Consider the following 27,008-nt stretch of genomic DNA (forward strand, 5'->3'; position numbering starts at 1 on the left):
ACTTACAAAGGATAACCCGAGGTCAAGCAAAATTGTGGGTATATCTAGAACCATGCCACGAAGGAGCCCTTGGATTCAGTGTAGTTACATGCACAGCTCAATGGAGAGATATCAGTAGCGTCCAGATATTAAAGAATTGTCACCTTAGGGAGAGAAGTATTGTATTGTGTTATATTACAAAATTTATACAGTGCTTACTACCCCTATTTGGGACACTGACGCGCTTGCCTACATGGACAGCAAGCTATGCTATATAGGGTGTGTGATTGAAAGGTTGTTGTCTTTGTTTTGTGATCCTATATGGGAAGTGTTTTCATGTCATGCATGATGACCACTAGGTGTGGTTATCATATCCTGGGGTACATCGCTTAGCAGTCTGGTGAATAATAAGCTGTGAGAGTCAGATGCACAGTTTATAGTTTTCAGTATGCTGGAAGCGATGACCAGCCCTGCAGGTCCCTTTATGGTATTTCATATGATCATAGTCGACTTAGCTGGTTTCCATCTATGGCTGTCCAATCTGAAGTTTTGTTTATAATTTTGGTCCTGAGATGGCAATGTTCTGCTGGGATGGGCTTCAGCCGATATCTGAATGTCACATGTAAAGATGTGGCCCTAGTGTATAGTTACTTGGATTTGCAGTGTTGGACTAGCTCGAAGTTCTCCAAAGGACCAGCAGGAAGAGACAGATCTCTTAAGATATTCCATGCCTGTTCATTTGATCACGGCTGGTTTATTGACTAGTACAGTACTGGTAATGGGGAAGCCCCACAGTAGATATGCCTTATGTAAGTGTAAGAGAAGTAAGTTACAGCTGGCTGCCAACAGTTGAGAATTGTTATTACAATTTATGTGGGCCAGAAATGTTATATATGAACTGACGTAACTATATAATAACCAGGCAAACCATTGGTGAGCTCTTTTTTGCTTACCAGCATATAGAAGGTAGTTTGCAGGTTGGGTTGTTCCCTTTCTGTGGGTTGCAAGATGAAGATTGAACTTGAAGGGGAAATTGTTTTTCCCTGTTCTATCCCAGGGACGTGAGATGATGTAGTTGTTTTTGAAATTGCCATGTTTTCAATTGTCTAGTGTATGTGCTTCTGGATGCTTCACTGTTCTTACTTTGAATTTTGTGGGGGGTTGCCGAATTACAAGGCTGTCTAGTTTTGATTCTAACTCATGCTTCTTTTTTCACCATCATACACTTCTTGTCTCTTTACCTCACTCTCACAGGTTGGGTTTCGTCCCTTTGACACCATTTTTCAATGTTTCATTGTCTCTTTCCTTCTCCCTTTTCTCCCTTTCTTAATTGCTCTGTGTCAAAGTCTATTACTAAATAATAAGTCCTGGTCCCCAAGAAAGTGCCAGTACCGACCACTTGCTACCACCAGCACAGATTTAGCGCTAGGAGGTCAGTTTCCAGGTCCCTCCTTATTACCCCTCACTAGGGTTTTTACTGACAGGCTCTCACCTCATTGGTTTGTTTCACACTGTGGCATTATATGATCTGCCTCTCATCCCTGTAGCTTGGTCTCCGACCCTTGTCTTGGTTTCCCAGAATTCGGGGAGTTGACTCAGTATTTTACTGTTTCATCTCTCACCCCTGCAGTTTGGCCCCTTACTGCAACACCTTGCACCCTGTGGCTACCTCTCTCACCCCATCACCCTCTAGCTGGGCCTCTCTCTCTGGCGGTTCATCCTCTGACCCCTGTCCTCTGTCGCTTGTATTCTTACCTCTATGTCCTCTTTTGCCCTCCCAGGTGCGGAAGGAGCTGGAAGTGAATGGGATCGAGTTCTACCCCCAAAAAGAGTTTGATGAAGACCAGGAGGACAAGTCGGAGAATGACAAGATCAGAGTGGGTCAAGAAGCAATTATTAAAGTACTGTAAACAATAACCACCCCAAAATCTGGGCATGAAGAGGGTCTGAGAGGGCTGGGCTGGCAGGGAAGAAAAAGGGTAGTGGGTAGGGGAACAAGAGGCCTATCCTTATCCATTAGGATAGGGTGCGTAGGACCAGACTTCCGCTCTGTTAAACAGCATCTCAAAGCGGGGACAACTGCTACAGCTTTTAGGATATCACCACATATTGGGGAACTTATCACTCCAGCATGTGGGGGTACAGTGGAGGCAGCCATGCGAGACCTCCCACATACGAGGAAGCAATAATGTTAACTTCATGGTGGCTCTGTTATTCACCAGTGCTTCCCAAACCTTTTAGAACCACAACCAACTTTTTAGAATGTCAAACTTTCGTAACCTACCTAGCTTCAATGGACACGAGGCGGGCGATTTTATAAATGTTACTAAAGTATCGTGTGGCAGCACACTATCATTTGCACACAACACATTTTCCATTGAAATGGCCACTACATTTGCACAATATACAGTTTTACTGAAAGGACTACATTGCGCACAAATAATAATGTGCGGAAATCGGATTTTTAATTATCATTTGTGCTTTATCAAGTAAAGTGTTTTTATTTGCTTTGATCCTATTAAGATCTTTACCTGTAACACTCTTCAGAATTACAAAAATATGTGCTTCATTTTTGCTTTCCTAACGGCTGAATGTTCACAGTTCATTTACAGGCACTAATAATTTGTTGGGTGCTACAAAAAATGACAACCTACAGACGTTCCTTACATATTCTCTGTACCTCAGCAAGATAGTAATATATTTTACTCCACATTTCTTCTGACTGCAAACTGAGGGGAATTGAGAAACACCTGTCTTTGAAGCACAGCAAATGTGACAGGATATATACAGGCCTCTTATTGCTCTGACTTTCACGATCCACCAGAAATCTGCTCAGGACCCACCAGTGGGTTCCGACCCAAAGTTTGGGAAACACTGTCCTAGACTCTAAGGGGCATATTATCAAGCCCGGCGTTAAAATTATCGCCGCTTTAGCGGCAGAAAACTGCCGCTAAAGCGGCGATAATGGGCTTGATAATATGCCGCAGAATTCCAATAGAAGCCCAGGTTCACACCAGAACATGGGCTTCTATGGGAATTCTCAAGGGACGCATGATGTTTGATGACGTAATTGCCTGGTAGGACATTCCGTCTTCATATTTGGGAATGCCCCAACGGTCACCAAAGACTAGGTCTTGCACATGCTAATTGTACAATTGATTCTATCAGGCACTTGGTAAAGGATGTGATTTACGTGATCACTTACACCTGTGGGTAGCCTGGCACCCTGCTCTTGTGTTAAAAGCTTTCACCATTGCCCCCCTCAGAATTATAGATCCCTGCAGTGTTACCAATGATTGTTTTGATGAAGTGCTTCCAATCCCTGTAGTGGAAGCACTGTTACCAATACTGTAATTCCAGGCATCCCACAGTGTCATGGCAGTCTGCCTACGATAATTGTTGTTTTTAGAAAAAAGCACAGATGTTAGCGGGGGTTTCCTTTTTACTTACTTACTACCCGTTATGCCTCCACCTCTGTCTTTCTAGGGCAAGTTTCATTTCTGTTTTCATAGTTTACCTCCAGGTGATCTTTACCCTGCCTCTCTTCTGTTTGCCTTCTGGGGTCCAGTGGAGAGCCGTTCCTTTGATGGAGTCTTGTTCTTTTCTGATGGTGTGTCCTATCCATCTCCATCTTTTTCTCATAATGATTGTGTCCATGCTCTCTTGCTTGCATCTGGTGTGTTTATTTCTGCAAGAGATATAAGCAATGGCCCTGATGAGCATAGAGATTCCTCCATGCGTGTAGGGGCTATTGCTCATTTTTCCTGTCTGTGTCTGCGTTGGTCATCATAACGGTCTGTTCAGTAAAAATATGCAGCAGAAGACCAGCCCTTAATGAGCCCTGTGGAGGATGGACCAAGTAATTCATTGTAGGTTTGGCGGAGTGGAAGCAAAGAAGATTTGAGGCTGCCACATATTTTTTCTGACAGCTTTTTTTATCGACAGACTGTAACAATTTCCAAAAGGTATATTTGCACTGAGAAGGTAACTAGTAGATTCACACTTTGGTATCTGCAACAAGGCACGGGTTTGATAGTTAGTATGTTTCGTAAGATCCAATGATTGCTCTGCTCAATAGAAATTGGTTTTAATAGTGTGCTGTAGGACATTTGTTTTGCATTTGCACTTACATTTTTACATAGTTTCTAGACTAGATTAAATTAAATCAAATGGTTGATGCACAGACAGTTGCATTTTATTGATTGTGTCCGGGTTGTTTAAAGTTTTCATGAATCCAGATAATTTTTACATTTTGTGTTGTAAATGTCATTGTTTTGATTGTTTTGGCATAAACTGCTGAACAATAAGCTTATTTTTGATTTAAGGCTGGACTTACTCTATTCCAGATCTTAAATGACTCCAAAAGAAAAGGTTAGACTTTATTGTCCATGGGCAGGATCCTAGCAAATATGTCAACTTCTTGCTCCTGCACCGCAGTCTTGGGCTGTGTTTTCTGGCGCCCACTAGAAATTCCAGAATGCTATAGATGCAAGAAGACCATCTACTCGGGAATCAAGAGTTCGAGCAGAGCGACTGTAGGGAGGGCCGGAACCCGTCCCCAGTTTAGGGCCAGCTAGTGTTGCCTCAATGGTAGGCGGATGGCTTCCTCAAAGAAAAAGGCAAATGGAGCTCAGCCTGGGGTCCATACTATGACAGAGCACCAAAAATGTATGAACGAAAGTTTGTTACCATTGATAAGTGTGCATTGTATGAATTGCGCCTGTACTGTGTAGTCGGTATTAACTATCTATCTGCGGGGTCTATCCCAGGGTGGGCTGCCAGGGGCACACACCTGTTACTGATGTGGATCCTTCTTCTGTCTCCAGCAGGACAGTATGCCCTTCGCTGTGGTAGGGAGTGACAAGGAGTTCCAAGTGAATGGGAAGAGGGTCTTAGGCCGAAGGACCCCCTGGGGAGTTATCGAAGGTAAGAGGCTAGTACCACCCCTCTTCTATTTTAGAATTGGGTCTTACACACATTCCTGCCAGTGCCCCTCAAGGTTGACCTGAAATACCCCTGCTATTACACCATTGGGTCCCACACACAGCTCTGTCAGTGCGCCTCAAGCCTCACCTGAAGTACCCCTGCTATTACAACCCTGGGAACCTCAAACAGCCTTGCCAATATACTTCCGTCCTGTCCCTGTTGTCCTCCTACGATCAGTTGCATGCTTATGACGTCACAGGTGCCTATATTGTTCGATCTAATTTGTAATCTCATTTCCAATTTCAGTGGAAAATTTGGCACACTGCGAGTTTGCACTGCTGCGGGACTTTGTCATCAGGTGAGTTCCAAAATATACCTAGGTCTACAAATTTGTGCTGCGTCTTCGAGCAGCTCAGCTTATTTGAACACTCAACTGCATTCACAGTCCCAGTGGTTGGCCCTCTCTGCGTAGCTGATTGACTCTATAGGTAGCAGCATGCTACACGATTGCCTATGGAATTGATTGAGGTGGTTTCCTTCCCCATAAACTGGGTGCTCACTCTACACTTCTATAGCTCTTGGGTGGAAGGACGGGAGGTCATAAGGACGCATACCTACGCAAGCCCGGGATGAACCACGAGTTTCAGTCCACAGGGCCTCATGTACAACGCTTTTGTGCACTCACAAAGCCTACAGTGCATAACCTTGCACAGTCTACTAGTACAGCGTACACTCCTCAGTTGCAATGTATTGCAATGTTAAAGGTACTCTGTGATTGCAAATTGGTTTATGAATTGCAGCATCTGCAATGTAATTCCTTGCAATTTCGCAAAAAATGAAGGAGCCACCCATCTTATTCAATGCAAATTGCGAGGGTTGTTATCAATGGTTTGCAATCCTTATTGTGACTGCAACCATTGACTAAATCCCTCAAAAAGCTGGCATCTATACTCAGAGGTGAAGATGTCCGTGTAGGACAGCTTTCACTTTGAGGATTTGGGCTGCTGGCATTGGGGGAGCAGTCATCAGTTCTTTTGCATCATGCCTTTTTATTTTAAAATGGCAGCTTCTGTCCCTTTAAGACACGATGGCTGCATTGTCAACATTGTGCTTATGCAAATGGAGGGGTGGAGGTCTTATGTTCCTTACAAGCCTCCGTCCATGAATTCGTAAACATTCAATATGGTTTGCTGATGGAATCCTGCCTTGTGCATTTTAATATAGTAGGGTTTATGCGAATTGTGACAAATGTAATTTGTGCTTCGTGACTGATGACTACATCTGCTGTAAAGCAAAAACAGTCAAGAGAAAAAACACAATAGAAGGAGGTCGCTATCAATAAAGATCACGTTTTCTACCGGTGAATAAACTCAGCATGGTAAGCTTCTGTGCAAATAACTAGGGGGCTACAGATAACTCAAAACTCTCACAAAGATGGCACTCAACTCAGGTATTAAATAGCACACATACTCAACTACCATCACAAAGACGGCATCAGGCAAACTATAGAACAACGTAAATGTCCTGATGCCCACACACAAAGATGGCACCAGTTCAGGCAAAAAATAACACATATTCTCATGAGTCCCTCCCAAAAATTGTCCCAGGTAGGGTCTAGAATAAAGGACTTGATCAGCTGCCCTCTCACGATGATGGTGCCAGATTAGACGGTGAATAAAGGAAAATAATAGACCTATAATCCAAGTTCTGCGTTATAGGAACCTTCAAAGAAAGCATAAACATTAGAACAGTGCCGCCCAGGTGTGAGCATCTTGGAATACATTTTGAGCATACATAATTAAATAATATATGTAGAAATTAAATGGCGTTTTTAAATGCAGACAAATGAAGCAATCTGAAGGCAGAATTTTCTAAATTTAATTTGCTTTATTTCAGAAAAGCAGTCAGCGGGACCTCCAACCCACTTAAAAGCAGCCATGCAAAATAATACCTTACTTTTTCTGTCGGAATCAAAAGAAATTATAAGGCAGGAAAGGCAGCCTGACAGCAAGCAAATAAAAGAAGCATAAAGATTGGCCCCTAAAAGATCCAGCAACCTCCAAATAATTATGTTTTTTTACTGCCAATTGCCTCAGAGTTTCAGTTCATGTGTGACAGAGAGTAAGGGGTCTCCACCCTATATCTTTAATCAGCCTACTGATAATGCCAGAGAGGCGGGTGAGTTATCAATAACTTTAATCAAGATTACTACGAGGAAAAACTATGATTAAAAGTAAGTAACTTTCCGTTCGGCGTCATAGGATTTTCACCAATAGTCGTAGACATTAGACGGAAAAGCAAGTTCAGGCCCTAAGGGTGCCACAGAGCTGGACGGTGATAAAGCAGATTCCTTAGTGTTCCTTGCCACACTTGTAAGTGTGTTTTAAAATCGGAGTCTAGTCGGTGGAGACTGGTGTACACAGATCCCTTGGTGGATAAAGAAAGCGGTAGTGGCTACTTTTCCTCTTATTGGATGAGTCCAAGGCTTACATAGCAAGGTTTGTTAGCCAGTTGATAGCAGAACACGACACTGACAACAAACCATCTAGAAGTACATTGATTGGGAGATGGTACCCCATGTTCTCATGGGATTGTAAGTCACAAAACGTTGCTCATTCTTTACGCTGCCTTTTGTTTTGTCTAGAAGAAACTCAAGGACACTCCTAACATCTAAAGAAAGAGAGATCTTTCCGTTGGGGGGAGATAGAGTTTTAAAGAAAACTGATAAATAGTGTGATTTGTGTGGAAGTCTGAAAGCCCTCTCAGGCGACATGACTGATGTGAACATCACTGCTTTGTTAGAGTGGAAACCCGCCTAAGGTCCTTCTGTACTTGAAGCCTGAATCTCACTAACCCTGTGGGCTGAGGTTACTGCTGCTTGTGAAATAGTTATCCAGGGTGAATGACGCAGAGGCTTTATGGACAGCTTTGAATGGTGGAGCCATCAATACTGGCAAACAACATGAAGCTCCCACCGATAACAAGGTCCCCTCACTGGTGGATACGCAAGCTAGAAATAATTTATACAGACATTGCGGAAAAGGATGCCTGAGACAGACTATCTGTGGTTGAAAATTGTATCTTTGTGTGACTGGCTAACCAGATACAGAAGGTACGGTAACTATGCTTCTTCTTGGTAGGTGATTGAATTGCAGTTCGTCTGCTAGCAGCAAAAGTAGAAACTTTTTTATTTAAAGGCTTAGGCCGTTTGAGTAGTGGCCTTTTTGGCTCTTTCGGAATGTTCATATGTTACACATTCGGTAGCCATACTGCTAAATTCAGTAATGGCAGCTGGTAAATTTGCCGCCAAGGGCCAGATGTACGACCCGCCAATTAGCGAGTCACAAATTGCGTCACATTTGCGACTTACAATTTGCGACTCGCTAATTGGAATGCACAACAGTGTCCCAGACTCTGTTTGCGATTCCTAATCGGGTCGCAAATTGCATGCCTCATTAATATTGATATGAAGGCAGGTGCAATTTGAGACCCCTTCAGGAATAGCTAGCATTCACAGGGATAGTGGCCTGCTGGGGTCAGCAGACCACCATGTCTGTGACTGCTTTTTTAATAAAGCAGTTTTTTCTTTTTTAAATGCAGACCGTTTTCCTTAAGTTAAAACAGGATGCATTTAAAAAAGAAAAATTAAACTTTTCAGTTTCATTTTTTTTAAGGGCAGGCATTGGTCTCTGGGACCACTGCCTGCTCTTAAAAAATATTTTCCCACATACTCACAAAGGGGAATTGGTCCCCTGGGGACCCCTTCCCCTTTGCGAGTGGTTTACCACCTACTTGAAGTAGGTGGTAAACTGCAAGTGTTACCAGCCGCAAAACATCAGTACATAGCATGTTGACTCGCTATTAGGAAGGGACACCCCTTCGCAAATTCTATTTTGCGAGTTAGTGACTCGCAAAATAGCATTTGTACATGCCATTAGCCTTTTTTGCGGCCGCAAACGGAAGGTCTCCCGTATGCGGCCGCAAAAAAGGGTCGTACATCTGGCACCAAGTCTCTAAAACAGGTTCAGAATGCACAGTGCCCTCTGTGTACCACCACTCCGTAGCCTCCCCCCCATAATTCTTGCTTGAGAGCACACAGTTTTTTTAGCATTGATATAGCCTGGAGAATTGGCGGAAGTCCAAGCTGAAGTAATATACGGGATCATATTAACTATCTGAATCAGGCGATAGTTATTATTCGGGGTTTGATGCAAGGTCTTAAGAGCTAGTTAAACTGCGATAAGTTCCAACAGTTAGCTACAGTAAACCTCCGGATGTGTTCCCCAACCTGCTATCGAACATGTTACAAAAGAGTGAGTGAGAACATCCCGATGGAATCTAGCTCCCAACAAAAGGTTACTGCAAGAGATGTGAGCGACTGCCTTGCTGCTTGAGTCATAATTATCTTCACTGGTCCTCCATGCATTGCAGAGGAGATCCCATATTCACTCTGGGATTCGTCACCCTGAAAAAGCAAAGGCCAATTAGGCCAGGATAAACAAGACCAGACATACTGACGTGGGGTTGTTGTAGCTGAAAAAATTTCAAAAGTATTGGCGATACTGTTTCTTCTGAAGTAAACAATATTCCGTGATTGTTTAGTGTTGTACAGAAATTGTATAAGATCTTCATTGGAGTCAGAGATAACTTTCTGAAGTTGACGTGGAGCTCAACAAAACCGTGCAGAGAAAGAGAGTTTTCTGGAAGTAAAGTGCAGCCTTCTGTGGTTTGTTGAGCTGATTAGCCATTGATTCAAAAAAAGATAAATTAAAATGTTGTTTTCTCTAGTCTGCAACCTCCAAGGTCATGTACCTGTGAATGGAGCGAGATATTGACATGAGGCCAATTGGATAGAATTTGGATCTGAATGGATATTTCCCCACCAGGACATTAGGAACTTTCTGGGCTTCCTCGATACTCGGGTGTGAAATAAGGCACAGTGAAGGTTTGTTGAACACCGGTCTCTTTTTTGCTGTTGTGGCAAGATCTCATGGAGCGCCAACATTTGAGATATTTCTTTCCAGATCCATTTGTTGGCCATTTTCAAGCCCAGTATTGTCTGAATCCCTTTTTTGGATTTTTTTCCTGCATCAGAAAATACCTCAAGTATATCCTCATCCCTTTTTGAGAGGGTAGATCTGAGTCTATTGCCTGCTTCCTTGGCAAGGTGTTTATCTCTTCATATAATATGCCTAATTGAAACTTGGGAGCCGACGTTCGGGGTATTGCACGTGGTGCTGATTGAAAACAAAGATCGAAACCAATGTGCTCCCTATTCAGCACCCATCTATAGTTGGTCATGCTTTGCCATTCTTAGAGATGACTTGCGACGCTTCTTCTCCAAGTGAGTGGTGTATAGTGGAAGAGCTGTTCAGACATCATGGTCTTGCTGTGCTGGAGGGTTCCTTTCAGGATCTAATGTCTGATGGTTTCCTCTGACCCTCCATGGTCTTGTCTGGGGATGTGGGAACTGGAGACAAATGTCAGGGATATGGAAACGGTTGGCTAATTAAATGAGCAGTGTTTATTTTTCAGTTTCCCATTTCTGCTCCCTATGGAGCTGCATATCTCTCAATTTTCCAATGTTTTCCTTTAGCTAAGGTTAAACTAGGCAGCTAGGCATTTTACTGTTTACTTGTTATTAGATCGGTTCGTAGTCCTAGTTGACTATTTTTTAAAAGCAAACAAGCGGATTTCGGAAAACAAATTAGGCTTTAATAGGGTGCACGCATTATCTGTAAAATTATTTTTTTAATTAATTTTTTTGTTAATTATATATATGATGAAGGTGTTCCGGGATCCTCACACATGTATGGGGCTATTCTAATGATTAAAACTGCAATACAGATTACTCTGGTGCAGAAAAACACATGTTTTGATGGCAGTAAAGTTAGGCACGGAATGATAGACATTCTCTGTTGCGCCCTAAAGATGGCTCCAGGGGGAGCACAGAATACAACACATGCTTTGATGCCTCTTGTTAAGATGATGCCATGTCAGGCATAGACTAAGAGCCATGCCCTAATGCCTGCTCATAAAAACAGCTGAGAGATGAGGCACAGAACAGCAAACATGCTCAGCTATCCTTGTTTCCCAACCAGCACCGCAGGCAAACATTCAAAACAGAGAACTCTGGGTAAGGGTGGGAGCTGCAGCCTCAGTTTTTATTAGTTGGAACAAACACATTGATTCATTAAAAAACGTCTATTTTGATCTCTGCAGTTTTGTAAATATTTCAGAAACACTAAGAGGCCCAATAGGATGTATGGCGGATCGCCACCGCCCGCATGGCGGAGGCGATCCGCCCTACATCCTTCCCCGCTCGCCACCCATTTACCCCCCGCCATATTAGTATGGTGGTGGGTACCGCTGCGGATGGGAAGACCGTCCGCCGCTTTTCCGCCCGGTCGACAAGTCGACCGGGCGGAAAAGGGTTTAATATGGTGGCGGTGGCTGCTAGACATTGCCATCCATATTAGCATGGGGGCGGAAACATGCCTTTAAAGGCATGCAGAATTCTCTTCCGGGGGCCCGTTGCGGGCCCCCAGGGTATTGGGGGCGGGTGCACATGGGGGGTACCTATGGTACCCATTGTCATGGACATGGTGGCAGGCACCTCGCGGTGTCTGTCCCCTTGTGCATGACAATGCATTCCCAGCATTGTGGCGGGCGTTGCTGTGAGCACTGGCGGCCGGTCCCAGGACCGCCTGTCCGCCCGCCATCCTAATGAGCCTTCTAGGTTCTATGAATTAATTGAATTAATCAAAAGCTTCGCCACAGAACAGGAATATTTGCCAATCGTATCTGTAAGTGGGGGCACAGAAGATGGATTTAATTGCTTAGTAATGACAGTCACACACAATTCTGGCTTATATTTACAAAGTAATGTTTGGATTGTCGTTGCGCAACACAGAGATCATTATGGAATAACCAAGGGTGAGGAAGTAGTAGCCAATGAGGGAAAAGCTGTATATGGAAAAACAGCTCATCAACCAGTGGCACTATGGCCTACACAAATGCCAATAAATGCCTACACAACACACTGGAGCCACACAAGTGACAAGACAGGATTATGCGAACTATGTAGAGGAGGAGTTCAAGATATAGTCCATGTGATATATATCTTCACCAACAAAGCCTTGATAGAAGCTCGGCATCGTTTTTTAAAATGTTTTAGATGTCATCTATTTACTATCAATGACCTGATCGCCTTAATCAGATCACCCCCAAATGAATTTGTTTGTTACAATTTGTATACATTTTAAAAATCTTTTTAATCACTATTTTAAAAAGAAATAATGTACACGGTTTGTTATATTTATAATAATGTATCGATTCTGTATTCATTTTAAATGTTGATCTCTGAAGAGGTCTAAATCAATCAATTGAATTGAATGGCACTTGTTGATCACAGGTTGTCACGATGACACTTGCTACATATAAGGATAGTACATAGCAAGTTCCTGACTGTGTGAGAGCGAGAGCTCAACTTAACATCAGCTCTAATAACACTCTTTCATGGATGCCTGTTTTCCTAGGACGCACCTGCAGGACCTGAAGGAAGTGACGCACAACATTCACTATGAGACTTACAGAGCCAAGCGCCTGAACGACAACGGCGGACTCCCACCTGTCAGTGAGGACTCGCACGAAAGCAGCATCTGAAGCCCCCCAGAGACATGCCTATCCTCACCCTTCCTGGCCCCTTGTCCCAGACCCCGATGGCATTGGTCAATCACCGGCTGTCTCACTAGTGACTTGCACACCTGAACTTGCACAGATTTTTGCACGGATTCCATATCATTCGTGTCTTTGTGTTGGGGTGGGTAAGGGGCAGTGGATCGAAGGGGAGCTAATGAGTAGGGTCTCTATCTCCCAGTCTTTGTTAGCTGCAAAGGCCAAACCCAGGAGCATGTACAGGGATCTGAAGGGTGGTCCATGCATAGAAAATGCAGGAAGGACAAGTTTGCTGCTCGAGGCCGGCAGTATCCTGCGGCCTGGGGGATCGCTATGCTGTCTGAGCCTGGGAAAACTTGGCGACCCAATGGACAGATCTGTCGCTCGAGGCCTCAATTCTCTGTAACAGTGGGATGATTCCACTGCCTGAGGGTGCGTGTAAAATATAGTTTGAGCACTAGTCCCGTTGTCGCGGGTCTCTGCTGGTCCCATCTCTTCAATCCTGCCTATCTCTGTTGTATCACTGTTGTACTCTTCTCATTTCCGGTGGGTTTGGCCCCATCAGCAGCATCACTTGTGAGCAGTTTCTAGGTCTTTTTTTTACCTCGTTTTTGTGATGTTTCCGAATGTGCCAAACTGTCCCTCAAACAGTGGACGGGGACAGAAGGACTGATCACTTCTCTGTGCAACATAACTCGAAACACAAGTGACCGTGGAATAAAAGGATCTCCTCTCCACATGTGGCTTCGGTGGGATCTGTGCTGTGAGGTGCGGCCTGACAGAAACAGGGTTCTGAAAGTGCAGTGATACATATATAGCACGGTGATTGACACGCCAAGGGAACTAGTGTGAGATAATCACAGCCCAGCACGTAAGTACAAGACCACATTTACTACCAGTAGGCATGACCTCAGACTATGTGCGTACCCCTACTTTACATCTTGGTTCAGAGTTTTTAGGAAGGCACCATCCATATGTATTTTGCTCAGCTGTCATTCCAGATCTTTTAACTGGCTCTGATTGGTTCTCAGAAATTAGGTGACACCCCTTCACATAAAGTAAGCAAAACTATCATTAATTGGGCAGCCACCAAAGGATCCCGCCTGTTAAATTCTGGCTTCACATGCCAGCGGCTTCGTCCCTCATGCCCTATATGTTTCAGGGACTTTCTATTGGATACTTAAGTCTGTTGCATACATTGTGCTGCAGGGCACATTCTGGCACAGTGATACATTTTGCAATACAGAAGAAGCCATGGTCCCCAGGACGGAGCCTATCAGCTGTGGGCAGAGGTCTACCAGCCATCATCATCTGCATCCTCATGTGGTGGCACAAAAGGCAACAATTACATTGCTGGGAAGTAAGCAATTCCAGTCCTTGTGCTCCTTCTTTCCAAAGTGTTTGGAATGTCAGATTCAGGTGTATCCTGCCTCTGGTACAAACAAAATAATTGGAACCCACCATTTCTGAAAACCCAAATAATAAAATAAAACATTTAGTGGAAAAACAAATTAGTTCACATACAGGTTGATTGAAAGTATTAGAATTCCCACAGCCTAGAAAAGTTAAAATAATATAACTTTTTAAAGAACGAAACAAAGCTGAAACTTGTTTTTACAAGGAGAAGTTAAAGAACACAGTTTCTAACTTAGAGGTGACGTGCCCAAACCCCATTAAGAAGTGAGGGAACGGAAGGGTTACCCTAGTGCACCTTCAGCTGTCTCAGTCAGGGCTAAGCCTCGACCTGAGGCCCATCTACCAATGGGCTACTTGTTCTCAGTCACCAAGTCAAGGTGATTTATTTATTTAGTTCACCCATTTTTTTTTTATAGCGCATGGTTACCCAAGGTATAGATATGTTTTACAATGAAACATAAATGCTACTCGGGGTCTTACATAGAACTGAATGTGCATAGAATATACAGAGGCACCGTGCTTGAGGCAAGGATTAACATAACAGGTTCTGGCAGGGGGGAGGAAGAAGAGCGGTGGAGCAGGGAGACATAAGGAGGTAGGGAGAGAAAGACTTGCAGAGGGAGTAGTAGACTGGTAAAAAGGAGGGGGGAGGAAGTGGAGATCTAGAAGGTGGGAAAGGGGAGGAAAGAGGAAGTGACTACAAGTGCGAGGGTGGAGTAATGTGGTGTAAGTGGTTGATGTAAGTGATGGTCACCTTCCCTTATTTAGAGCGAAGAGAGAGTCATTGGTTTACCTTGGTGGGGACCGCTCTGTGAAACATGGCGGTCCGTGACAGGGAAACTAAACAATGGCTCTGTGAAAAGTAGAAGTATGGGAAGAGGGTAATTTTATAACAGGCATTTTCAGTGCAACAGGCCTCGCATTTATGAGCGTTTAAGCTATTGGCACTGTAAATGACAAAGCCTTTTATTTATGTATTATTAAAAGCAACACATACATAAACGGCATTGTTATTTTTAATGCCAATAGCTCAAACACTTGCAAATGCAAGACCAGTTTAATGGTGGCTGTGGCCCTTTTTAGGTCTCGCCTGACCCAGCGCATGCGCTGGTCTGGCGAGACTTATTGAGAGGGCTCCAAAAAGTGCTACCAGGCCAGCCTAGAGCTACAGTGCATGTGCGCGGGCGCGCGTGCCACGCTTGCCCCCGATTACTTTCACTTTTGCGGCTGCACGGCCGCTTTGATGTTTGATCGCGGTCGCGATCACTTTCACTTTCGCGGCCGTACGGCCGCTTGGCATAGCCAATAGGTCTCGCTTTTGGGACCTTATAAGTATTTAGTTATGCAACTGTTGCATGGCTAAACACTTATAAGGTCCCAAAGGCGAGACCTATTGGCTATGCCAATGCTTGTTTTAGATGCTGCTTGCATATTCAGGTTACAGTGAGCAGCGTCTAGACAAAGCAGCGCGGCCAACATTAAAGTGAAATCGCTATGGCGCTTTCACCCAAAGTGAAAAAAAAATAATGGATTTCAAAAGGTTCTGTAGCGCGGCCGCTAAAGTGAAAGCTGCCTGCGTTGGTAATTAAATCAGCGCAGCCGCTACAGTGAAAACATACTGTGCCGTATATTAAATAATTAAATAAGCATGGCCGCTATAGTTAAAGCAGACCGTGCTGTAATTGTAATAAATACATTACAATTAAAATAAACGCGAGCGGGGGCTGCGATGTTGTGGGTGGAATAGGGGAAGAGCATTAAAGAAAATAGTGTCCACCAACTCTTAAAGCAGACCATGTAGCAACTCTAGTAAAACGTCCAGTCGTTATGGGAGGTAACAAATTCAGAAAAGGCGCTAGCAAGGAGGGACTAACAAGCTTACTCACAAATGAAAAGCAACAAATTAGCAAGGACAGTAACAGTAGACAATTAAAAAGATGGGCCGTGGAACTGGGCAGAGTTAGTATGCCATACCTCAATACAGCATGCCGCAGAGCAGCGCATGCGCTGTCCAGGCTCGACTTAAAAAGGTGTACAAAAATGCAAAGAATTTGCTTTTCAACGAAATCATAATCAACTGCGCTGCTTGGCGCTGAGGGTGCACCCTCCATTTCCAGCTAGAGGAGGGAGATGTGGATTAGGCTGAAAAGTATGTAAGGATACAAATATTGTGCTTCTCAGATGCAGCACCTGAATAACAAGTTATTTACCTTCAGTAATGCCTTATCAGGTAGAGACCCTATCTAGCTGCAGATCACTTATCTTAGAATTATCCCCAGGCATCAGACTGGAAATTTTCAAGCATTACCCCTACCCACAAGTAGATGGCATTTGTTCGGCTCCGCATCAGTATCGCCTGAGCTGGAAGTAATGTACACAGTATCTATATAGGCACCATCTCGGTGCGCTGACGTCAGTTCATTTTCACAACTTTCCATGCCAGGAAGCGCGAGCCACGATGGATACTGACCACTGGCGTGAATTTAGCACCAAATACGTAGGTACCATATACGTCACTTCTGGCGTGGACGCCGCAGATGTGGAGCTGAATTACACCACCTACCGGCGCACAGGGGAACATTTCTGGATCTAGTCTGATACCTGGGGATAATTCTAAGTTAAGTAATCTGTGGCTAGAAGTGTCTACTAGATATTAGAGAATATTTAAGACCATCCTTGGTTTAATTATGACCACTACGCCATATATAAATGTGCACTTTTATTCATGTCAGCCTAAGTGATAAGGCAGAATTTTTCCACCTTTTAAGCAAACCCTGTACAATGATTTGTCCTCCCCTCATGTACTGTTTCTGCTGACTATCAAATCATATTCAGCTGTGTGTCCCACAACGGTAAGTGATAACATATTCACCCTGTGTGATAGGGTTACATATCACTGAATTAAATAAACCTCTTTAACTGGTTTGGTTACCCTTGCAGTTTCCTCAGAAGTTACAGCCAGACAGGAAAAGATTTTAGTGGTGAGAGTCTTTAATTCACCTACTGATAACTCCCAAACAAAACTAAATCCTTCATTCACCTAAACTCCTAGATTTTCCTCATGCCTTGCTATGGATGTAATGTAGCCCTCGTCACAAACTTGATAGGCTGTTGCTCATGTTTTAGACTTCATAGTAAAAAGTTTTAAGCCCTGCTTTTGATGACTTTTTGGCTGTGTTGGTAAACACGATTAAAAAACATCAGTTCACCTTGATTGGGAGCTAACCTTTTATTGGAACACAGCAGGAAAAATGAGTACAAAACATTTTACTTCTGCATTTGGCAAGCCTTATTTCTCCTTGCAATGTACTGAAAAAATGACCTTATTCAGCCTTAACAATTGCCTATTGACAGTGTCCTCCACTCAAGAACTCCTGGTAGATTAATTGAGAGACTAATGCATGCAAAGACATGCATAGTAGCCCACTTAGCTGCCACACAGATCTCTGCACTGGGCACATGCCTTTGGAAAGCTTTTGATCCTGTATGAGCTCTGGTAGAACCAGCATGAAGGCTTAGAGGAGGATGTGACCCTGCTGTGCTATAGGCTTGGAGTTTAAAAAGTTACTTACACGTATTTGTAGTTATCTTTCAGGGGGAATATGCATTGGACTCAAAAACAGAATGGTCCCACCCAGACACAGGATGGCGATGCACGTATTGTAAAACAATTCTAAATAACACTTTCCTTTGGAAGGCCATTAAAAAAAATAATCGATATTGTTGTCAGTCTATCTACAGGTTATTTTGGCCTGAAAGTCAGTTACTTGTATGTTACATGGGCACATTTAAATTAACAATGTCACTAGACTTTAAATAAGTGACTATTTCCCTAAACATTTTTTAAAGGTAAAATGAAAGATGGGAAAGGCTCTAGCACTCATTAAATGGAAAATGACATTACTCCTTTAAGAGAACATATATTCCATCTCTCATCATGCATTGTGGGCGGCAAATACCTCGTTCATTTTTTATGGAGTTTTAAGATTTGATACATGAGAAATAACTTTCCTATTCTTTCTAAAAGTGAGGAGGTCAGATTGCTTCTGCCTTTTATGAAGATTCACCTGAAGGTGAACCAAGATTACATGCAAGTGACTTAGCTTTCTCCTTCAGGGACCCTTCATTGACAGTTACAAGCATTCAATCAGCAGCAGCAAGCCCATCCCTTGGAAGGACGGTGGAAACCATGTACACCTCAGATAGATCCCTCACGGAGGCATAACATACTTCAGTGCTTTCCTCGAGATAGTACTGTCTGGTAAAAGTACCACTATATCTCAAGGTGGCTCTTTTACAGATCCCTGCAATAGAAACATTTCTTAAGAGGTCAGTAGTCACTGCTTATCCATCTGACACCCAGTGTATGAAGTGACCATCTACTTGAGAGGATGGGTTCCCGAACAAATGTTAGCAAAGGAATGGGATGGAAGTCTGAAACTACCTTGGAAAGGAAGCCTGGTTGAGTTATTATGACCACTGTGCTCTTGTAGAACACCATATGAGGTTGTTTTTTCTAGGTTTATGGACTGAAGCAGTAGCCATAAGAAACACAGCTTTCCACGTCAGATGTGGTAAAGGAGGGTTACCAATTGGTTCCAAGAGATACTCATAAGCCTTGAGAGTACTATGCTTAACTCCAACACTTCGACATTCTGTAAATGCTGTTAAGTGGATAATTTGCAAAAAACATAAGTTCCACGGCTCTCGTCAGGAGGCAGCTTGCACCAGCTCATTTCTCTGTTAGCGCTACCTAAAACAGAACCAGCTACTAACCACGAAAGTGGCGAGAGGATGTGGCATAATGGCCAGAGCTGTCAACTTCGGAGTTGGGGAACCAGGTTTGAGTCTCGGTGTCGGCTGAACATACTGTGATTCTTGACAAATGACCTAATCTCCCTGTGCATATCATAAAGGAATGTGAATGTGTCCTTAACTGGTGCTCATGAAAAGCCCTGGGGTTGATGATTAATGGAGAATTAAGAGTGAGATTGCATCTATTTCGCACCACAAAGTAACCAACAGGTGTTACAATTGGGCAAATGTCCAGAACTAAACAGAATTTGACCATGTCACAGTGTGCAATAAACAGATGCAACCACCATAAAGAGGAGTTTTAGGTGTCTAAAAACATTAGTTATTTTCTTTGTCTATGAATTAGCAGGAACAGGACACACCCATTTGAGACCAAAGCACCACTGGCATGAATATACTTATATTAATGTGAAAACGTATGAACTTTTCAGAAGGAGGATTCTTCAAATATCTCTCTTGAGCATATGCATCCGTTTTTTCCATCTCTTTTAGTGGGGATAAAATTCTTTTTATTGGTACCAGATGCAAAATGTCTTCCACATGGATGGCTGACTTGATTAAATATGTTCATACAGTTTTTATAGCAACATTAGATTGCCATATTGTATGACGTCAGGAACGTGGCTGCTAACTTCCGTGTTGGAAGTTGAGGTGCAGGATCTGAAGCTAGAGCTTGCTGAGGAGATCTGACCTGCAAGCCAGCCCCTTGTGGTTGTCCCACAAATAAAAATGAGATCAGTAAACCACCATTGTTGTTGCGACTCTCAAGTTGAACTATCACCATTAAGGCTTTGGAGTGTGTAGTTTTAGCATAACCAACGATATCACTGGTATCAGATGAAACGTGCAGACTCTTCTCTGACCAATCAAAGAGGCATCCATTTCAGCCCTGGTTTGTAGTGCCTGGAGGTGGAGTCTGAGTATTCGCTGGTTTTTGAGGTTGCAAAAAGTGTATCAAAGGAAAAACCTATTTGCAGAATATGCCATACATCACTTCATTGTTAAGGACCCACTTGTAGTTTTTCTGAAACATTCTACTGAGAAAGTCTGCTTCTACATTGTCTACATCTGGACAATGAATGGCGCTGATTTGTAGATTTCTGGCTATGTGACACTTCGAAATCGCTTGTTCTTCAAGGGATACGATTCTGAATCTGATTCTGTATGTCAAAAAATCATACCCGAAATATTTTTACATAAATATTGTGTCCTAAATGTTGTTTCATAAATTTTGTCCTATTGGGTGTAGCTTTTCTATTAACTTTAATTTAAATAATAATTGATGCACACTTTTTATGTCAAACAATATTTTAACAATGATGTTCTAGTACCATCCCTTGAAGTATTACAGAATGGGGTTATCAGGGGTCGTTCTAAACTGGTTCGCCTCGTTTCTACACAACAGAACTCAAAGAATCAAGGTTAACCAAACCCTCTCCAATACCACTCTGGTCACTTTAGGAGTCCCACAGGGGTCAACCCTATCACCTACTCTCTTCAACCTCTTCATGGAGCCTCTAACCGAAATTCTGAAATTCTCCAATGTTAAATACTACATGAATGTGGATGACACCCAACTGTACCTAAAAATCTCCTCCCCTGAAGATATCCGTCTATTCAACGCAACTTCACAAAAAAAACTGGCTGACCAGAAACCACCTTTTACTCAACACGCTCAAAACCGAATTCCTCTTAATCGCCCTACCAAAAGGATCCCTCGACATGAAAGATTGGATGAAACATCTAACAGCCTTCACTTGCCTTCCACACATTATAGATTCCACAAGATCACTTGGAATAACACTCAACAAGAATCTCAACATGCAGGAACACATCAGCACAGCCACCAAAGGAGTCAACCTTCAAATCAACATACTAAGAAAAATAAAACCCTTGCTCCCTCTAGGCAACCTCAAAACAGCTGTACAAGCACTAGTAATCCCCAGCTGAGAATATGGAAGTGTTACCTTATGTGGTCTGCCTAGATCTAAGCTAGTCCACTAAGGACGTCCCTTATTTCTGCTGCAAGGCTCATCACTGGATCCAAGAAATACAGCCACATCACTCCCGATCTGAAGGCACTAAACTGGCTCCCATATGAGGCAAGGATACAACTGAAAATTGCTTACTTGACACATAAAACATTACACTTCAACACACCGAAATACCTAGCTGACATACTGGAGCTGTCTGGCAGCTGCAGATCCTCTAGGAGCACCAGCACCTTATGGTTAAAACCTCAGAAAATTCTGAAAAAGAAAACCTACAACCAAGCCTTCTCCAGAATGGCTCCTAGAATTTGGGACTCCCTTTCCCTGACATCAGACTGAACACGTCAACCACTTTATTAAAAAAATAAGTCAAACTGTTTTTGATGAACAAAACTCTGCCCTAGAACTTCTGACTTAGCATATGGACACTTTGCTGACAGTGTCTCTACCTGGCCTCTCACTCGTCATTGAAGTCTAGGTGTTTAAGTCCCTGACCTCCAAAGTTGCAACAGGTATTGACAGTATTTGTGTTGTTTGGTTGTCATGTTTTCTTCTTGCCTAACCAATTGTAAAGAACTCTGATACCCTACTAGGGTCAAGTCTGTGCTAAAACTTTATAAATAAAATAAATAAAAAATGTTGTCATACTGTCCATTTAAACTTAGAGTGAGCTTATACTGAATGTTGATTGACCACTCTGAGTTCCCAAAGTTAATATGACAGTACATCTTTCTGTGACTGTCACCAGATTTGAAATTGATACATATGAGCTTCCAAGCCCATCAGACAGATGTACGTCATACCTGTTTCAGTTGGAATATCCTGTTCAAAAGGTGCACCCTTACAGATTTTCCTTTTCTTGGCACCACCATATGGGAATGACTGGGTGGCTGCAGAATTAGTCGAAGCTCCCAGGTGCTGGTGTATTGGGACCACTAGTACTCCAGGTATTATTGAGGAGGTCTCACCAAAGGACAAGTGTTTTGAAGTAGAAAGATGGAAGATTCTGTGGAGCCCACAACAGATGAAATCGGGCAGGCAGTCCAGTCATTATGTTTCAAAGATTTAATATCTCCTATGGAAAGAAGTCTTTCCTCAGAATGAAACAATCTGACTTATTGAGTGTGCAATAATGCATCCAGATAAGAAATGTAAATAACTGAGATTGACATCAGCTTGGCGTGGCATGACTGATATGCAAGCCTATGCACTAGAAAATGGTGACTGTCATTTGGGAATGTTGCAGGGCTTAGGCTTAGATCAGCAAGTCAGTGAGGTATGGACAGAAAGATGCTCTTTTGCTCCTGAGGTGTGAGGCCACTACAACCATGTATTTGGGAAAGGCCCATGAGAATGGTTTCAGGGCAAATAGAAGAACCATGTATTGGTAGTGATCATTTCCAACTATTAACCACAGGTATTTCTGATGACTTGGTGCAGAATCAGGATTTGATGGACGGCTAATATGATGAATTTTGCTTTCTCTATTTGTTTAGTGGCCACAGGTTTAAAATGGGTCTGCATTGTTTCCAGGGTCCTTTCTTTTGAACCAGAACGTAACAGGTATACATTTTTTTTCCCTTTATTCGAAGTCAGGACCCTCTCCACAGACTGAAAGTCTAGAAGGATAATGACTTCCTGTTGAAGTTTGTCCGACTGTATTGGGCTGATGTTTTCGGAAGGGACAATGACTTGAACCTTAAGAGATAGGCCAGTTTTTACAATATTCAACACCCATCTGTCCGTCATGATCTCTTACTACTCTTGACAAAACTTCACAATGTTACTGGCAAGCAGATGGAGGAGGGGGAAGGAGGGATTTCAGTGGGAGGGTTTTCTGGAAGTCCAGATGGTTGATGGGCACCTCTTACTGATGCACAATGTTAGTGTGGCTGTCTGTTGATGCAGAGGCCATTCTGAGTCTTACAATCTTGTGTAATATTATTGCCTTTATGTTTTACGTATTGGTAACTGCAGTTTTCTTTCATTTTGAAGCTCACTTCTTTGAGGGCATCCATTTTGGATTTCATTTTTGCACCACCTCATAAGCATGGCTCTCATGCAAGGTGCTGTTGGAGAAGGGAAAAATCGGTATATTTAGTTAGTTCATGCAGGATGTACATCTCATTGTCAAACAGTGACAATAGCCATTGGTTGCTAGGTCAAAGGGGTCTGCTACTGCACTATTCATCTAGTCTGACACCGTGATCCTCTCAATAGAAATCTCTCAAAATGTACTCTTTAAGCTTCTTTACAAAGCAGCAGGGGCTGTTCCAAACCAATACGTCGTACCACACTAAAAAGGTAGCAGCGCTGTCCACTTTCATAGCAGTAGAGGAGGTACCACAGGCATTCTTTGCAGTAGCGGCTGCTACCAGACCAGAGTGGGGGGGGAGATGGGGGAGGTGGGGACGAAAAAGAAAAAAAGAAACACCTCGCTGCGCCTCTCCTCAATCCTCTAGACTCTTCTTCCTGTCTCCGGTCCCAGCAACAGGAAGCAGCCGGGCTCCCAGGCTCCCCTAAGCCAATCACAATGCTGCAATGCAGTGTCGTGATTGGTCTGAGCGCCGTGGTTCGGCACTCAGACAGGGAATGGAAGGCTGGGCATGTTCCTCACCAGGCCGTGCATTACAGCCTATTGGGGAAGATGCAAAGTGTGCAGGACTGTCTGGCCGGTCCAAGAGGGCCGACCACGCAGTCTTGGGCCTTTAGGGAGTGCAAACCACTCCTCCCCTGCTCTGGGCAGTCCCACCTGAGAGCCACTGACTACAATAGGAAAACTAAAATGATATGTTATGAAACGATACGTTGTCATTTTATTTTTCCTCTTGAGCAGTGGGGCGACGCTCCTCCGAAATAATAGAGGAGCCGCCACTGATTCTTTCCCACATAATACAATGATTAGATTTGCTTATCGGGAAAAATCTTTGACAAAGGACCATTAGCATGGTTTTATGTTTATTCTAAGCAGGAGAGGCAATGGCCAAATCAGGCTGAGGGTTATACCTAGAAAAAGAGGGTATTTCAGTTGAAGTTGACTAAGAGCTGTGTTTACAGCAGCAGGTACTTACACAGACCTGATACTAGAGAAAGTAAAGGTCCGGAGGAGGTGTGGTGATATACAGTCTTAAGAATCACCAAAGTCCCAAGCATTTGCAAACTGTCTAATGACTTAGTACAGAGAGCTCAGAGTGACTGTAGGCCCCACAGAGCCACAACCCATACTTTACAAAGACTTGAACAATGCTCTTGCACTAGCCAAACATCTCAGTTCACCCGGAGCAATACTCCAAATCGATTCTGTAACAACTTTTTACAAATTGAACTGAGTTCCTGTTTTCTCTACTTGCAAGACAATGATTTGACCCTACCTTTTGGGCCTACACAAAACTGTTGAATGCAATACTTGTTGCCTAAGGTACATATAAATAAGGTCAGCACCCATTCCCATTTGGCAGAGTACCAGGCAGGGTTTTACCCTTTCACCTCTACTTTTCACCCATGCATTAGACCCTTTACGGAAACAAATCAAAATAGATTGTGAAGCCACAGCATTGAAATGGGTGATTGGTGTTAAAGATAATGTGTCATTGAACGTGGATTATATACATAGATACATGGGCAAACTGGATATCTCTGACCCACAGATAATTATAATTCGGACTCTAGATGCATTTTGATGCTTATCATGTGTAAGTGGTAGCAGGGACAAAACATGTGGAGGAAAGGAGTATGTGAGCACTCATCCACACAACAACACAAGGTATCCAATATTCAGACATGTTTATTTCTGAAGGCAACAACCAGACGTGGGAAAGAAACACAAGGTCATTGTCTGAGAAACTCAAGAAGAAGCTCCCCCACTGAAACACCCTACTGGTGTACCTTATGTACAGGATTGCAGTGCTTAAAATGGTTTCTCTACCGATTATATGTTATACCTGTAGGAAGCTGGGTTTCTGTTGCAGTAACCACCCCACTTTTTGCCAGACTACTGATGCACTTTGACTTGATGTGCCCTGGTCCCTGCCAATCAGGTTCACAGGTTCTGTGTTCTTTCCCAAAACTGTACCTTGTACCCCAAGTTGGCACCTCTCTCGCCACATGTCAGTCTCTTGTAAAAGGTACCATGGGTACCAAGGGCACTGTGGCCAGGGAAGGCCTCTAAGGGCTGCAGCACTTATTGTGCCACCCTTAGAGGCCCTGTACCTTTACAAACACGCACTGCCTTTGCAGGCTGCGTGTTTTGGTGCACAACAAAGTGAAGAGTCGACATGGCACACATCCGTGTGCCATGCCTACAACCCACTGTTGTGGCATAGGCCAGTAACCCCTCTAGCGGGGTGCATAATACCAGTGATTAGTGTTCAGGTGCATGAGCCCTGTACCCCTACAGTGTCTAGACCAATTCTTAGACATTGTTAGTGCAGTAATGCCATTAAGAGTAAATGGTGCTAGGAGTTTGTCATTACGAACTCCACAGCATCATAGTGGCTTTACTGAAAACTGGGAAGATTAGTATCAAGCTTTTCAGCACATTAATCCCACACTGATGCCAGTGTGGGATTTAATGAAAAATGCACTAAGAGGGCATCTTATAGATGCCCCCTGAAAAACGACCAGCCTCTGGTGGGTTCCTTGACTCGTATCCACCAGCCTGCCACCATGAGACATGTTTCTGGACCCCTGGGGTAGGAGCCTTTGCTCCCTGAGCCCAGAAACAATGCCTTTCCTAGGCAGAGGTAGTCACACCTCCCCCAGGTCAGGAAGAGCCGTCTGTGGCAGGGGAGCTTCAAAGGCCTTGTCTCCTTTGTAATGCGACCCCCAGCCTCTCCTGCTATCAGGAGCAGGCCCCCCATCCTGCATCTCCTCCTTTCCGGTAAGAAGACAGGCGGGAAAAATTAGAGCAGCACAGAAGGTGTACCCACCTCTGCCAACCCCACCGCTCAGGTGGGAGAGACGAGGTGAAGCCCACTCTTCAGTGCTCGCCATCTTGCAGATGGCAGGCACTTTCCAATCAGGACTAGGGATTGTGCCCACTCTATAATACCTCTAAAATACACCTTTAATCCAGTATTTAGGGGGCAGCCCTGAACCAAGAAGACAGATTCCCTCAACCTACGAAGAAGGACGAAAGTTTGTGGTTTCCAGAGATCCTGCGCCAAAAGTCGCCTTGTACTGCAGTCACCGACCTCCAGAGCCCTGGGAGGACTGACTGCCTTCAACAAAGACCGGATCTCCTGTGAACAGCAGCTCTGTTCAAAAGAAACTCCCAAGACAGACTCTGCTGTAGACAAAGAAACCCGACACTTGGAACCACCACTGCACCCGTCACCCACGGCCCGAGTTCGAGTGGCCCACCAGTCCCAGCAAGGTCCCTCAGCGCTCCAGAGTCTGAGTCCACCGTGGGTTGACCCCTCCAGGACTTCCCGACATCACCTGCAGCCTCTTAACGGAGACCCCCCAACCGCGAGTGGCCCGGTAAGGTGAAATTCGACCTCAAAAGACACCCCTCCATCCAGCCGCCCTGCGCCCTGGAGAAGAGAACCCAAGGTGCACCTACATCAACGAGCTCTCCAACCGCCTGGACTGAGCCTGCAACCAAAATCCAAAACCGGCATCTCCCATTGAAATCAACATGTCACCCGACACTTAAACAGCACCCTGCACCCAGCCGCCCCTGAGCCGCTGCGGCTGTACTTTGGGTTCGAACTTGGATCCCCTTTTGCCCTGAGCCTAACCCCAGGAGCTTTGCTCTCACAACCTTGTGGACTGCTCATGAGCAGCTACCAACCAGAGGCCCCCTATCCCCTATTGGATAACATTGGGCCTCAGCAAACTACACCCGGCTGCCCTAGTGCCGCTGAGGGTGTTTCAAGAGTGCATCCTTGACCCTGGGGAACCCTGGTTCTAAACTCAGAATACCAACTCCCACAAATAAGTACTTACCTGCAAATCGTTAACTTAATTTCCTCCCATAGGACTGCATTGACTGCTTTTCTTGAAAATTGTTCTAAGTGTGGAGTTGGTTTGTGTGAAAACCTGAAAAACTGCAAATGTACAAAAACTGATTTACTTACCTTTTCTCCAGGAAATGTCCAAGTGTGATATCTAGGCATATCACACTGAATAGAAAAAGTAACTTAAAAAGTAATCTAAAAAGTAACGTAAAAAGTAATCTGTAAAGTTACTGAAAAGTAATTT

General features: G+C 43.8%; 2 protein-coding genes across 11 annotated transcripts in view; one reads left to right on the forward strand and one right to left on the reverse strand.

Annotated features, from left to right (window-relative positions):
* Window positions 1–13,319, forward strand: part of SEPTIN3 (septin 3) — an 84,349-nt gene extending 71,030 nt beyond the window's left edge. For 3 of the 4 annotated variants that reach the window (XM_085601079.1, XM_085601076.1, XM_085601078.1), the window contains 4 exons: window positions 1,761–1,856; window positions 4,806–4,905; window positions 5,212–5,263; window positions 12,444–13,319. In XM_085601079.1, coding sequence (XP_085457205.1) covers window positions 1,761–1,856; window positions 4,806–4,905; window positions 5,212–5,263; window positions 12,444–12,570 — 375 coding nt within the window. In that variant the 3' untranslated portion in view covers window positions 12,571–13,319. The remainder of the gene's footprint in view (window positions 1–1,760; window positions 1,857–4,805; window positions 4,906–5,211; window positions 5,264–12,443) is intronic. The other variant, XM_085601077.1, reaches the window with a different exon arrangement.
* The window catches only part of CENPM (centromere protein M), a 461,530-nt gene that overhangs the window by 409,184 nt on the left and 25,338 nt on the right, over window positions 1–27,008 (reverse strand). The window lies entirely within an intron of this gene.

Source organism: Triturus cristatus, chromosome 4_2, assembly GCF_964204655.1.
Source record: "Triturus cristatus chromosome 4_2, aTriCri1.1, whole genome shotgun sequence".
NCBI lineage: Eukaryota > Metazoa > Chordata > Amphibia > Caudata > Salamandridae > Triturus > Triturus cristatus.